This window comes from Schistocerca piceifrons, chromosome 6, assembly GCF_021461385.2.
Source record: "Schistocerca piceifrons isolate TAMUIC-IGC-003096 chromosome 6, iqSchPice1.1, whole genome shotgun sequence".
Lineage (NCBI taxonomy): Eukaryota > Metazoa > Arthropoda > Insecta > Orthoptera > Acrididae > Schistocerca > Schistocerca piceifrons.
The window spans coordinates 401,931,132-401,944,566 of record NC_060143.1 but is presented as its reverse complement, the minus strand read 5'-3'; the positions used below and the strand labels follow the sequence as shown (position 1 = coordinate 401,944,566).

General features: G+C 43.2%; 1 protein-coding gene across 1 annotated transcript in view; it reads left to right on the top strand.

Annotated features, from left to right (window-relative positions):
• LOC124803347 (cadherin-87A-like) overlaps nt 1-13,435 on the top strand; it is a 146,356-nt gene that overhangs the window by 47,193 nt on the left and 85,728 nt on the right. Inside the window, exon 4 of the mRNA XM_047264533.1 lies at nt 11,315-11,431. Coding sequence (XP_047120489.1) covers nt 11,315-11,431 — 117 coding nt within the window. The remainder of the gene's footprint in view (nt 1-11,314; nt 11,432-13,435) is intronic.

Below are 13,435 nucleotides of genomic sequence, written 5' to 3'. Positions count from 1 at the left end.
GCATTTGGTTATATAATTTGTTTATCAATGCAATTTTGTTATAAAGATCATCCATATTTAGACTGAGTTTTTGAAACTTTAATTTTCAACTTTGTTTTGAAAATGGTCAAAGCCAACATTGCATTTCAAATTAATCGTGCTCAGTGTAAACTATCAGTTTGTGTCAGTAAAATCAAACCATTAATTTATGTATTGTTAGGATTTATCAACAAATAATGAAAATTTAGTATGAATTTTATTAGTCAGTTCAGGTGATGACAAGAGTAAATTTTTTTCCTATTTCATGTTTAAAAATGAGATCATGTTTTCTCTTTGCTAGTCTGTTTTTAAGATTACCCACGCTGTTATGCACATCCAAAGTCGTTATGCTGTTGCTTTCCAAGTATTTGACAGGTATATTAGACAAGTTTAAAATATAGCACCAGAAATGCAAGTAAATTTCAATCTAGTCATTGTCAGTGTTGCGCATCAATAAGTTTAGCATATGCAGCTACAGCTTCACGTAGGTACTGCTGCTTGGTACACGGAACAAACACTGAAGAAGTTTTGGAGGCGCTGTAGGGAGGGAGCAGGATTTCTCCAGCCTTCACACGCATAGTCGACAACTGGCGACTCATGCGGTAAATGTGTGGACCGCCGTTAATCGACCACGACGAGTTCTGATCATTATGAAGATGTAACACTCCGACGCGCAAGATGTGTTCTTATGAACTTCTGAGACTTGGTCCTTCCACGTTAGCTTACTGTCGAGGATAACCGTAAGGTATTTTGCTGACTGAGTGCATTGTGTCCACTAGCGAACAGTTCAGTAGGAGCAACGTCTGATGGGAGTCTCCTAGTAGAAACCATCCATTGGCTCCTCACACCATTAAATTCAATGCGCCTGTCTGCAGCACATCGCTGTAAACCGCAACTTGCTTGCTGAAACTGGTCGTGAATTGCGGCTGGATGGGGCTCCTGGTGATGAGTGCCTATCTTCGGCATACATTTCTTTGCTGACGTCGGATGATGATGATGTTTGGATTGTGGAGCGCTCAGCTGCGCTGTTATCAGCGCCCGTACAAAATCCCAACCTTTTCTTCGTCCTGCCTCTCCACTTGCATGAACTACGATAAAATGATGAGGACAACAACACAAATAGCCAGTCATCTCGAGGCAGGTGAAAATGAAAATCCCTGACCCCGCCGGGAAGCGAACCCGGGACCCCGTGCTTGGGAAGCGAGAACGCGACCCCGAGACCATGAGCTGCGGACTGCTGACGTTGGAGTCAGCGGTAAGCAATGTATAGGGAAGGGCAGAGTACACTTCCCTACCTACTCCATCAGGAATGTCTCTTGTCATTGGTTCAAATGTGCGTGAATTTCTAAGGAACCAAACCGCTTAGGTCATCGGTCCCTAGACTTACACACTACTTAAGCTAACTTATGCTAAGAACAACACACACGCACATGCCAAAGGGAGGACTCGAACTTCCGGCGGGAGGGGCCTCCCAGTCAGCGACATGACGCCTCTAACCGCGCGGCCACTCCGCGCGGCTTTCCATTGGTATTCCAGTCCCTGCAAGGGTGACGACAGTGCGGTAGATATCAGGAGATGAACCGCAGGTAACATGGTGGAGGACCCTGGATGAACAGTTTGTACACTCAGGTGACAAAAGTCATGGGATAGTGATATGCACATATACAGATGGCAGTACTACCGCGTACACAGGTATAAGTATAAAAGGGCAGTTCGTTGGTGGAGCTGTCATTTGTGCTCAGGTGATTCCTGTGGAAAGCTGTCCGGAGTGATATGGCCGGTCTTCGGGAATAAACAGACTTTGAACGCGGTGTGCTGGTTGGAGCTAGACGCATGGGACATTCCATTTCGTAAATCGTTAGAGAATTCAGTTTTCAGAGACCCATAGTGTCAAAAGTGTGCCGAGAATACCAAATTTCAACCATTATCTCTCACTACTGGCAACATACTGGCCGACGGTCTTCACTTAACGACCGTGAGAAGCGGCTTTTCCGTAGAGTTGTCGCTATTAACAGACGAGCAACGCTGCTAGAAATAACCGCAGAAATCAATGTGGGACGTACGACGAACGTATCCGTTAGGACAGTGGGGCGAAATCTGATTTCAGTGGGCTATGACTGCTAACACCACATCGACTGCATCGCCTCTGCTGGGCTCGTGACCGTATCGATTGGATCCTAGCTGACTGGAAAAATCGTCGCCTGGTCAGATGAGTACCGATTCAGCTTGGTAGGAACTGATCATGGGTTTCGAGTGTGACGCAGACCCACTAAGCCATGGACGCAGCTCGTCAACAAGGCACTGAGCAAGCTAGAGGTAGCTCCATAAGGTGTGGGCTGTATTTACGTGGAACGGGCTCGGTCGTCTTGTCCAGTTAAACCGATCATTGGCTAAAAATGGAGATGTTCAGCTACGTGGACACCATTTGCAGCAATTCGTGAACTTCATGTTTCTGAACAACGATGGAACTTTTGTTGTTGTTGTGGTCTTCAGTCTGAGACTGGTTTGATGCTGCTCTCCATGCTACTCTATCCTGTGCAAGCTTCTTCATCTCCTAGTACCTACTGCAGCATACATCTTTCTGAATCTGCTTACTGTATTCATCTCATGGTCTCCCTCTACGATTTTTACCCTCCACGCTGCCATCCAGTACCAAATTGGTAATCCCTTGATGCCTCAGAACATGTCCTACCAACCGATCCCTTCTTCTAGTCAAGTTGTGCCACAAACTCCTCTTCTCCACAATTATATTCAATACCTCCTCATTAGTTATGTGATCTACCCACCTAATCTTCAGCTTTCTTCTGTAGCACCACATTTCGAAAGCTTCTGTTCTCTTCTTGTCCAAACTATTTATCGTCCGTGTTTCACTTCCGTACATGGCTACACTCCATACAAATACTTTCAGAAAAGACTTCCTGACACTTAAATCTGTACTCGATAGTAACAAATTTGTCTTCTTCAGAAACGCTTTTCTTGCCATTGCCAGTCTACGTTTTATATCCTCTCTACTTCGACCATCATCAGTTAATTTGCTCGGCAAATAGTAAAACTCATCTACTACTTCCAGGGTCTCATTTCCTACTCTAATTACTTCATCATCACCTGACTTAATTCGACTACACTCCATTATCTTCGTTTTGCTTTTGTTGATGTTCATCTTATATCCTCCTTTCAAGACACTGTCCATTCCGGTCAACTGCTCTTCCAAGTCCTTTGCTGTCTGCAACAGAATTACAATGTCATCGGCAAACCTCAAAGATCTTATTTCTTCTCCATGGATTTTAATACCTATTATGAACTTTTCTTTTGTTTCCTTTACTGCTTGCTCAATATACAGATCGAATAGCATCGGGGAGAGGCTACAACCCTGTCTCACTCCCATCGACTCTTATAACTGCCATCTGGTTTCCGTACAAACTGTAAATAGCCTTTCGTTCCCTGTATTTTACCTCTGCCACCTTCAGAATTTGAAAGAGAGTATTCCAGTCAACATTGTCAAAAGCTTTCTCTAAGTCTACAAATGCTAAAAACGTAGGTTTGCCTTTCCTTAATCTCTATATACTCCTTCCACCTTTCTGCTTACCCTTCATTGCTTAGAACTGGGTTTCCATCTGAGCTCTTGATATCCATGCATGTGGTTCTCTTTCCTCCAAAGGTCTCTTTAATTTTCCTGTAGGCAGTATCTATCTTATCTCTCGTGAGATAAGCCTCTACAACCTTACATTTGTCCTCTAGCCATCCCTGCTTAGCCATTTTGCACTTCCTGTCGATCTCATTTTTGAAACGTTTGTATTCCTTTTTGTCTGCTTCACTTACTGCATTTTTGTATTTTCTCCTTTCATTGATTAAATTCAGTATCTCTTCTGTTACCCAAGGATTTTTACTAGCCCTCGTCGTTTTACCTACTTGATCCTCTGCTGGCTTCACTATTTCATTCCTCAAAGCTACCCATTCTTCTTCTACCGTATTTCTTTCCCCCATTCCTGTCAATTGTTCCCTTATGCTCTCCCTGAAACTCTGTACAACCTCTGGTTCTTTCAGTTTATCCAGGTCCCATCTCCTTAAATTCCCACCTTTTTGCAGTTTCTTCAGTTTTAATCTACAGCTCATAACCAATAGATTGTGACCAGAGTCCACATCTGCCCCTGGAAATGTCTTACAATTTAAAATCTGGTTCCTAAATCTCTGTCTTACCATTATATAATCTATCTCAAACATTTTAGTATCTCCAGGCTTCTTCCATGTATACAACCTTCTTACATGATTCTTGAACCAAGTGTTAGCTATGATTAAGTTATGCTCTGCGCAAAATTCTACCAGGCGGCTTCCTCTTTCATTTCTTAGCCCCAATCCATATTCATCTACTACGTTTCCTTCTCTTCCTTTTCCTACTGTCGAATTCCAGTCACCCATGACTATTAAATTTTCGTCCCCCTTCTCTACCTGAATAATTTCTTTTATCTCATCATACATTTCATCAATTTCTTCATCATTTGCAGAGCTAGTTAGCATGTAGACTTGTACTACTGCAGTAGGCGTGGGCTTCGTGTCTATCTTGGCCACAATAATGTGTTCACTGTGCTGTTTGTAGTAGCTTACCCGCCCTCCTATTTTTTTATTCATTATTAATCCTACTCTTGCGTTATCCCTATTTGATTTTGTATTTATAACCCTGTATTCAACTGGCCAAAAGTCTTGTTCCTCCTGCCACCGAACTTCACTAATTCCCACTATATCTAACTTTAACGTATCCATTTCCCTTTTTAAATTTTCTAACCTACCTGCCCGATTAAGGGACCTGACATTCCATGCTCCGATCCGTAAAACGCCAGTTTTCTTTTTCCTGATAATGACGTCCTCTTGAGTAGCCCCGCCCGGAGATCCGAATGGGGGACTATTTTACCTCCGGAATATTTTACCCAAGAGGACGCCATCATCATTTAATCATACAGTAAAGCGGCATGCCCTCTGGAAAAATTACGGCTGTAGTTTCCCCTTGCTTTCAGCCGTTCGCAGTACCACAACAGCAAGGCCGTTTTGGTTAGTGTTACAGGGCCAGATCTGTCAATCATCCAGACTGTTGCCCCTGCAACTACTGAAAAGGCTGCTGCCCCTCTTCAGGAACTCTTATGGATGAAAATACGCATGTCACCGGCACACAGTGGTTCACGATTGGTTTGAAGAACATTCTGGACAATTTGACCGAATGATTTGGTCACCGAGATCGCCCAACACGAGTCCCATCGAACATTTACGGGACGTAATCAAGAGGTCAGTTTGTGTGTGAGATCCTGCAACAATGGCAGCTTATCAGTTATGGACGGCTATAGAGGCGGCATGGCTCAGTATTTCTGCAGGGGACTTCCAACGACTTGTTGAGTGCATGCCACGTGAAACTGTTGCACTACGCCGGGCAAAAAGAGGTCCGTCAACTCCTAAGACTTGAAGATGTTTGGATTGTGGGGGTCACTCAACTGGCAGTCATCAGCGCCCGTACAAAGTTCCGAATTTTCCACAGTTCAGTTGAGACACTTGACAAGTGATGATGATGAAATGATGACGACAACATAAACTCCCGGTCCCCGGGCAGAGAAAATCCAGAACCCGGCCGGTAATCGAACCCGCGACCCCGTGATCCAGAGGCAAAACGCTGGCCACTAGACCACGAGCTGTGGACGTATAGGAAGTCACTGTGCCGTACACTGTCAAATGATGCCCCAAAAAAAAAGTTCAAATGTGTGTGAAATCCTATGGGACTTAACTGCTGAGGTCATCAGTCCCTAAGCTTACACACTACTTAACCTAAATTATCCTAAGGACAAATACACACATCCATGCCCGAGGTTGGACTCGAACCTCCTCCGGGACCAGCCGCACAGTCCATGACAGCAGCGCCATAGACCGCTCAGCTAACCCCGCGCGGCAAACGTTTCCAGTACATCAAGCAACATGACGCCTCAGTATTTCTTGTTTTTAGTAGCTAAGCATAGCCTCTTCAGCGATTTGTACTTGCTGAGTATTCGAATATACAGGTTGATCCATTGATAGTGACAGATTTTTTGAACGCGTTCTATTTAGCGACGAAGCGTCATTCACCAACATAGGTAACGTAAACCGGCATTTGGGCAACGGAAAATCCACGATGGCTGCGACAAGTCGAACATCAGCGACCTTGGCGGGTTAATGTATGGTGCGGCATTATGGAGGAAGGATATTTGGCTCCCATTTTATCGATGGCAATCTAAATGGTGCAATGTATGCTGATTTCCTACGTAATGTTCTATTGATGTTAATACAAGATGTTTTACTGCATGACAGAATGGCGATGTACTTCCAACATGATGGATGTCCGGCACATAGCTCGCGTACGGTTGAAGCGGTATTGAATAGCATATTTCATGACAGGCCACACGTTCACCAGATCTGACGTCCCTGGATTTCTTTCTGTGGGGAAAGTTGAAGGATATTTGCTATCGTGATCTACCGACAACGCCTGAGAACATGCGTCAGCGCATTGTCAATGTATGTGCGAACATTACGGAAGGCGAACTACTCGCTGTTGAGAGGAATGTCGTTACACGTATTGCCAAATGCATTGAGGTTGACGGACATCATTTTGAGCATTTATAGCATTAACGTGGTATTTACAGGTAATCATGCTGTAACAGCATGCGTTCTCAGACATGATAAGTTCACAAAGGTACATGTATCACATTGGAACAACCGAAAGAAAATGTTCAAACGTCCATATGTTCTGTATTTTAATTTGAAAAACCTACCTGTTACCAACTGTTCATCTAAAATTGTGAGCCTTATGTTTAAGACTATTACAGCGCCATCTATCACAAAGCGACAAAAGTGGTCCAACTAAAACATTCATATTTCTTTATGTACTACACGAATATGTAATAAAAATGGGGGTTCCTATTTCAAAAAAACGCAGTTGATATCCGTTTGACCTATGGCAGCGCCATCTAACGGGCAAACCATAGCGCCATCTGGTTTCCCCCTTCAAGCTAGACAATTTTGTTCTTTGTAGTTTTTTCTTTTGAGGCTTATTTCGTGAGATGTTTGGCCCGGTCACGATCAATGAACCAACCTGTATATAAAATAGAACTGTTCTTGACCCCCGTATCCTCCCAATCTGTAGCTGCCGATTCAGTCGACTTAAAAAAAATCTTGTTAAAAACTTTACTAAGCGCGAGCTGCAAGCTGATTGGTCGATAGATGGATAAAGTTATTAATTTCGTCAGTCTGCGTGGACGTCATGCAGAACATTCACTTTTCACCGCTAGTGCCGCCCACTGCGTGCTCGAAAAGCACACACCACGATATCTGACCTCAAATATTCTTGTCATTGGGAAGGAAGACTAGAGTTTAACGTCCCGTCCACAGCGAGGCCATTGCAGACGGAGCACAAGCTATGATTACGAAAGGTTTGGAAGGTAGTCGGCTTTGCTCAAAAAGGGCTCAAATGGCTCTGAGCACTATGGGACTTAACTACTGAGGTCATCAGAACTTAGAACTTAGAACTACTTAAACCTAACTAACCTAATGACATCACACACATCCATAACCGAGACAGGATTCGAACCTGCGACCGTAGCGGTCGCGCGTTTCCAGATGTAGCGCCTAGAACCGCTCGGCCACCCCGGCCGGCAGTCGGCTTTGCTCTTTTCGATGGAACCATCCCCACATTTACCTGGAATGATTTAGCGAAATCATGGATCGCCGGACAGGCATTTGAACCGTCATTCTTTCCAATTTATTCTATGACAGAGAAAGGTTTCCTGAGCACACTGGCAATCTTTGGGTTCTCCATTTATACAATTACGGCCGCTACAAATTTTCGAAGGAAATTGTTCTTTGTCCTTCCGAACTTGCCACCTCTAACTTTCGGAACCTTACAATATTACAGTTGTCTTGAAACTCGGTACAGCTTTCTGCAATTACAGGTGGAAAATGTCACTGAAATTTCTAATTGCTAACTAGTCTGTAAGGGATGGAAGGGATGTACTATGTTTTTACTAATTCCTGCCAAATTTTATGTTTTTAGGAAACAGTCGATAAATGATACAAGTATTACAACAAGGGCATCAGAGAGATGGTATTATAACAAAATAAAATTACCATCAAATGTTTCGGTTGGTAGCTATCATATCTCACGAGCATTAAGAAAAGCATCGATTTTTACGGGAAGTATTACATAATCAGTATTAATCTCAGGGTCTATTGTTTTTATACATACCGGAACCATTTAAGCTACAATTTACAGTATGTTAATTACAATGATTCTTAATTATGTTGTTGCGCAATCTCTAAAGGAACTTGCGCTTTGGTCTAGCAGTGGTCAAGGGGTGACGGGTGTGGGTAGGGGTATGACGATGCCTTATGCTGTCTTGCACACGTAGTAAGCGGAACAACGTATTCCTTTTCCCACAGAGTTCATAACACAAACAGAGGAGTAACTCATCATTTAGAAAGAATGTATTGGTTGTACAAAAGCAAGCAATAAGAATAAATAATACGTGATGTTTACAGACAGTCGTCATGTAGCTCCCTCTTCAAGGAGTTATGCGTTTTAATGGCACTATAGCATTACATACACTGAAGTGCCAAAGAAACTGGTATAGCCTTGCGTACTCAAATACACAGATAAGTAAACAGGCAGAATACGGTACTGCGGTCGGCAACGCCTAGATAAGACAACAGTTAGTTAGATTGGTTACTGCTGCTACAATGGCAGGTTATCGAAATTTAAATGATTTTGAACGTGGTGTTACAGTCGGTGCACGACCGATGGGAGCATCTCCGAGGAAGCGATGAAGTGGGGATTTTCCCGTACAACCATTTCACGAGTGTACCTTGAATATCAGGAATCCGGTAAAACATCATATCTCCAACATCGTTGATGTCGTAAAAAGATCCTGCATGAATGGGACCAACGATGACTAAAGAGAATCGTTCAACGTGGCAGAAATGCAACCCTTCCGCAAACTGCGGCAAATTTCAATGTTGGGCCATCAACTAGGGCCAGCGTGTCGGAGCTGAAGGCCCACGCGTGTACTCTTGATGACTGCACGACACAAAACTTCACACCTCCCCTGGGCACTTCAGCACCGACATTATATTGTTGAGGACTGGAAACATGTTGCCTGGTCGGACGAGTGTAGTTTCAAATTGTATCGAGAGGAAGGACGTGTACCGGTATGGAGACCACCTCATGAATCCAGGGACCCTGCACGTCAGCAGGCAACTGTTCAAGCTGGTGGAGACTCTGTAATGGTGTAGGGCGTGTGCAGATAGAGTGATATGGGACCCCTGATACGTCTAGATACGACTGTATGGTGATACGTACATAATCATCCGGTCTGATCACCTGCATCCATTCACGTCCACTGTACATTCCGACGCAATTGCGGTATTCCTCCAGGACAATGCGACACCCCAAACGTCCAGAATTGCTGCAGAGTGGCTCCAGGAACACTCTTGTGAGTTTAAACACTTCCGCTGGCCACCAAATTCCCCAGACACAAACATGATTGAGCATATTTGGGATGCCTTTCAACGTCCTGTTCAGAAGAGATCTCCACCCCCTCGTACTCTTACGGATTCTTGGACAGTCCTGCGGGATTCGTGGTGTCATTTCTTTCTAGCACTACTTCAGACATTAGTCGAGTCCATGCTACGTCGTGTTACGGCACTTCTGTGTGCTCGCGAGGGCCCTACACGATATCAGGCAGGGGTACCTGTTTCTTTGGCTCTTCAGTGTATATTCGCTAATGAAATTCGTAATATATAATCCATCACAGTTTGAGAAGGAAAGTGATGTCCATACGGACAACATTAGAGCAGAAATTGACCTTTACTACCCGTTACTGAAGCTGTAAGTTGCTCAGAAAAGAGTTCAGTGTGCAGTAACAGAAGTTTTTAATCATTTGTAAAATAAAATGTGTGACAGGTAGGAAAGCAAGTTTTAAATATGAAGTCATTTCTTCTGGACATCTCCTTCTTTTCCAAAATGAATTTGTATTCAAAGCTGGTAACCTTTAAATAAATTAGTTTTTATGCACAATAGCTTGAATAGGACTAAAATAATGTGTTCATTATTGTTAACACAAATCCACAAATCCTGTAAACGGACGAGCTCCGCATCATTTCGATAAAAGAATCGTTAAAATGATTCAAGTGATCTGTGCAACATGTAGCTAAATAACCAAGTATCTAGGTTATTTACAACTTTTACGGAAACAAGACTGCACTTGCAAGAGTCGACGGACATGAATGGGGAGCAGCGGTTGAGAAGGGAGTGAGACGGGCTTGTAGTCTATCATCGTTGTTCAATTTGCACATTGAGCCAGCAAAAGGAAACAAAAAAAGATTTTGAATAGAAATTAAAGTTCAGTGGGTGAAAATAAAAACTTTTAGGTTTGCTGTGACATTATAATTCCGTCATAGACCGCAAAGTACTTGGAAGATTAGCTGAGAAAAATAACATCAGGTTATCAGAATGGATTCGAATTAAATCAGGCAATACTCAGGGAATGAAACTAATAAACGAGGCACGTAAATGTGGTAGACGAGGTTTGCTTCTGGGCAGCAAAGTAACTGATGTTGGTTGAAGTAGAGAAGATATGAAATACAGCTTGGCAATAGAAAGAAAAACTTTCCTAAAAAAGAGGAATTTGTTAACATCGAATATAAATTGTACTTTTACAAATTCTTTTCTGAAGGTATTTTTCTGTATTGTAGCCTTGTTCGGAAGTGAAATGTGGACAATTAGCAGTTGAAAACAGAAGAGAATTGAAGCTTTTCCGATGTGATGGTGCTGATAAAGATGAAGATTGGACGGGTAATCGAATAACTGATTAAGAGGCACTGAAACGAATGAGGGAAAACTGAAATTAACGATACTTCTCGAGAGCATATTCCCTGAGGCATCACGGGATCCTTAATTGGCTAATGACGGGAATGGTATAGGGCAAGAGCTGCAGATAGAGAGGAAGCCTCGAATACTGTAAGAAAATTGAAATGAATGTTGGTTCCTGTGATTTGCACGGGGGAGCCTAACGTGGAGAGTCCTTGGACCGAGGTCATAACAAAAATAAAAAATTAAATTATCTTCATTGTGCATTATTACTGCTGGTATTTTCAGTCTGTGTTGATTTTAAACCAATACGCCAACCGACCGAACGTAAAGTGTTGACTCAAACTTGTTTATTTTTTCACTCATGTAATTACTGGTCTCGTGTTTATCAGTGGAGCATATGTTTTCAGTTCCTTTTCTTTCCAGGAATATGTTGGTGAAGAGGAAGACTTCGCTGAGGTAAAGACAACCTGCTCTATCACTGTTCGAGATGCAGACGGGGATGTCGACAAGACAGCTATGACCGTCCTTGAGAATGGAGAGGTAATTTTACACCATAAAGCATAATTCTTAGACGTTTGGTATCATCTCATAAACAGATCGACACCGACGCATAGCATGCCGATAGCCTCAAAATTTGACGTTGTAGAATTTTACTCTTGGAACTTTCAGCCCGTTACCTATAAGGCTAGCAGCAAAATTGTTGCGAGTTGATCATTTCTCCCTGTTTGTGCTATTCCCTTTTCATGCTATCCCTGTTTCCATATGTTACTGTAAAGTGAAATGTAAATGAAGTGAGACTATGTTACTGGCAAGAGATCTAAAACAGTTTTAAATAACGCAAAATTTATTGCGACACGCAAGCATTGCGCCAGCGATTGTAGGGGTATAGCAGTATAACAACGAATCGTGACTAGCTGCGCTATGTGCTCTATGGAAAATGGAGATAGATTATTATTCCTTGTCTTCAATTTGTAGAAGAGAGAGGAAGCTATATATATATATATATATATATATATATATATATATATATATATATACATATTTTTTTATGGAAGTAACGAATAGACCTGAAATCATTTAGTCCACGATAGTCATCGATTGTTACAGCGACGATTATGCATAAAGAATTTTCTCGAATAACGAAGGACGACATGGTCCTGTGAACAAATCTAGTAATTATTCTTGTACCACTCCTCAATTACAAACAGGAAAATTGCGCTTGTGCCTGTTACACCCTGGATAAGGTACATTTCGCGCATATGCTTTGACTTATTCAATCCTTTAACTTTCACATACAGCATTTGACATTTTTATAAGTCGTGGAGATGTTCTGGATGTTTAGTTAGTACGAATCCGCACTACAGCCAAAGCCCGCTTTGGTAAATACACTACTGCCCATTAAAATTGCTACACCAAGAAGAAATGCAGATGATAAGCGGGTATTCATTGGACAAATATGTTATACTAGAACAGACATGTGATTACCTTTTCGCGCAATTCGGGTGCATAGATCCTCAGAAATCCGTACCCAGAACAACCACCTCTGGCCGTAATAACGGCCTTGATACGCCTAGGCATTGAATCAAACAGAGCTAGGATGGCGTGGACAGGTACAGCTGCCGATGCAGCTTCAACACTTTCCCACAATTCATCAAGAGTAGTGACTGGCGTATTGTGACGAGGCAGTTGCTCGGCCACCATTGACCAGACATTTTCAGTTGGTTAGAGATCTGGAGAGTGTGCTGGCCAGGGCAGCAGTCGAACATTTTCTGTATCCAGAAAGGCCCTACAGGACCTACAATATGCGGTCGTGCATTATCCTGCTGAAATGTATGGTTTCGCAGGGATCGAATAAAGGGTAGAGCCACGGGTCGTAACACATCTGAAATGTAACGTTGTCTGTTGAAAGTGCCGTCAATGCGAACAAGAGGTGACCGAGACGTGTAACCAATGGCACCCCATACCATCACGCTGGTTGATACGCCAGTATGGCGATGACGAATACACGCTTCCAATGTGCGTTCACCACGATGTCGCCAAACACGGATGCGACCATCATGATGATGTAAACAGAACCTGGATTCATCCGAAAAAACGACGTTTTGCCATTCGTGCACCCAGGTTCGTCGTTGAGTACACCATCGCAGGCGCTCCTGTCTGTGATGCAGCGTCAAGGGTAACCGCAGCCGTGGTCTCCGACCTGATAGTCGATGTTGCTGCAAACGTCGTCGAACTGTTCGTGCAGATGGTTTTTGCCTTGCAAACGTCCCCACATGTTGACTCAGGGATCGAGACGAGCCTGCACGATCCGTTACAGCCATGCGGGTAAGATGCCTGTCATCTTGACTGCTAGTGATAAGAGGCCGTTGGGATCCAGCACGGAGTTCCGTATTACCCTCCTGAACCCACCGATTCCATACTCTGCTAACAGTCATTGGATCTCGACCAACGAGAGCAGCAATGTCGCTACACGATAAACCGCAATCGCCATAGGCTACAATCCGACCTTTATCAAAGTCGGAAACGTAATGGTACGCATTTCTC